This window comes from Chiloscyllium plagiosum, unplaced genomic scaffold (genome assembly GCF_004010195.1).
Source record: "Chiloscyllium plagiosum isolate BGI_BamShark_2017 unplaced genomic scaffold, ASM401019v2 scaf_80855, whole genome shotgun sequence".
NCBI classification, from domain to species: Eukaryota; Metazoa; Chordata; class Chondrichthyes; order Orectolobiformes; family Hemiscylliidae; genus Chiloscyllium; species Chiloscyllium plagiosum.
The window spans coordinates 1-2242 of NW_025179038.1; the positions used below are offsets into that span (position 1 = coordinate 1).

Below are 2242 nucleotides of genomic sequence, written 5' to 3' on the forward strand. Positions count from 1 at the left end.
CGCCCGGGGACCACGCCCGTGGCCCACACCCAGGGACCACGCCCGAGTCCCACGCCCAGGGCCCACGCCCGGGGCCCACGCCCGGGGCCCACGCCCGAGGACCAGGCCGGGGCCCACACCCGAGGACCTGTCCCGAGGACCAGGCCCAAGGACCACGCCCGAGGCCCACGCCCGAGGACCAGGCCCGAGGACCACGCCCGACGACCAGGCCCGAGGACCACGCCCGAGGACCAGGCCCGAGGACCAGGCCCGAGGTCCACGCCCGAGGCCAACGCCCGAGGACCAGGCCGGAGGATGAGACCCGAGGACCACGCCCGGGGACCAGGCCCGACGACCAGGCCCGAGGACCACGCCCGGGGACCAGGCCCGACGACCAGGCCCGAGGACCACGCCCCGGGACCATGCCCGAGGGCCACGCCCGGGGACCACGCCCGAGGACCAGGCCCGAGGGCCACGCCCGGGGTCCACACACGAGGACCAGGCCTGAGGGCCACGCCCAGGGACCAGGCCCGAGGACCAGGCCTGAGGACCAGGCCCGAGGACCACACCCAAGGAACACGCCCGAGGACCACGCCCGAGGCCCACGCCCGAGGACCAGGCCCGAGGACCAGGCCCAAGGACCACGCCCGAGGACCAGGCCCGAGGACCACGCCCGAGGACCAGGCCCGAGGACCAGGCCCGAGGCCCACGCCCGAGGACCACGCCCGAGGACCAGGCCCGAGGACCACACCCGAGGACCACGCCCGAGGACCACGCCCGAGGACCAGGCCCGAGGACCAGGCCCAGGCCCGAGGACCAGGCCCAAGGACCACGCCCGAGGACCAGGCCCGAGGACCACGCCCGAGGACCACGCCCGAGGACTACACCCGAGGACCAGGCCCGAGGACCAGGCCCGAGGGCCACGCCCAAGGACCATGCCCAGGGCACACGCCCGAGGACCAGGCCTGAGGACCACGCCTGAGGACCTGGCCCGAGGACCACACCCGAGGACCAGGCCCGAGGACCAGGCCCGAGGACCACGCCTGAGGGCCAGGTCCAAGGACCACGCACGAGGACCACGCCTGAGGCCCATGCCCGAAGACCAGGCCCGAGGACCACGCCTGAGGACCAGGCCCGAGGCCCACGCCCGAGGACCAGGCCCGAGGCCCACGCCAGAGGGCCACGCCTGAGGACCAGGCCCGAGGACCACGCCCGAGGACCACGCCCGAGGACCAGGCCCGAGGCCCACGCCCGAGGGCCACGCCCGAGGACCAGGCACGAGGAGCACGCCCGAGGACCAGGCCCGAGGACCACGCCCGAGGACCACGCCCGAGGACCAGGCCCGAGGACCAGGCCCGAGGCCCACGCCCGAGGACCAGGCCCGAGGCCCACGCCTGAGGGCCACGCCCGAGGACCAGGCCCGAGGACCACGCCCGAGGACCAGGCCCGAGGACCACGCCCGAGGACCAGGCCCGAGGCCCATGCCCGAGGACCAGGCCCGAGGACCAGGCCCGAGGACCACGCCCGAGGGCCACGCTCGGGGACCAGGCCCGGGGACCACACCCGGGGACCACGCCCGAGGCCCACGCCCGAGGACCAGGCCCGAGGACCACACCCGGGGACCACGCCCGAGGCCCACGCCCAAGGACCAGGCCCGAGGACCACGCCCGGGGTCCACGCCCAAGGACCAGGCCCGAGGATCACACCCGAGATCCACGCACGGGGCCCACGCCCGAGGACCAGGCCCGGGGCCCACACCCGGGAACCACGCCCGGGGACCACACACGGGGACAACGCCCGGGGACCACGCCCGTGGCCCACGCCCGAGGACCAGGCCCGAGGACCAGGCCCGAGGACCACGCCCGAGGCCCACGCCCGAGGAGCATGCCTCACCTGGTAGGAGTGTTTGACCAGTCGCAGCTCCTGGCTTCCCCTGGTGACATTGATGTGCCGCATGGACTCGATCCTGCAAACAGACAGAAGGATTGGCAGGAAGTGGGCAGTTACCACAACAGGTGGCAGACAGAACGGATATGGCCTAACGTGGGGGACTGGGGGATACAGGGAAGGAAGAGGGAAAAGCCAGGAACACCGAGTGGGAATCTGGAAAGGTGGAGATCCAAGCTGACTCATCAATGATCATCCGACTCAGACACAGACCATCCAACAATCTCTGTCACCCTCCATTCCCCCACGGCCGAACCCACCCTAACCTGCACATCCCTGGGCACTTTCCCACTGCCCACCCACCCTAACCTGCACA

At 73.4% G+C, this 2242-nt stretch overlaps 1 protein-coding gene across 1 annotated transcript; it reads left to right on the top strand.

The window, feature by feature from the left end:
* Positions 1–59: 59 nt before the first annotated feature.
* On the top strand, positions 60–1875 carry LOC122545399 (basic proline-rich protein-like; the record flags this gene model as incomplete). Its single annotated transcript, XM_043684431.1, has 2 exons — positions 60–942; positions 995–1875. Coding segments are annotated over 2 exons (1764 nt in total), but the record flags the coding sequence as incomplete, so codon positions are not given.
* Between the last annotated feature and the right edge of the window lie 367 nt (positions 1876–2242).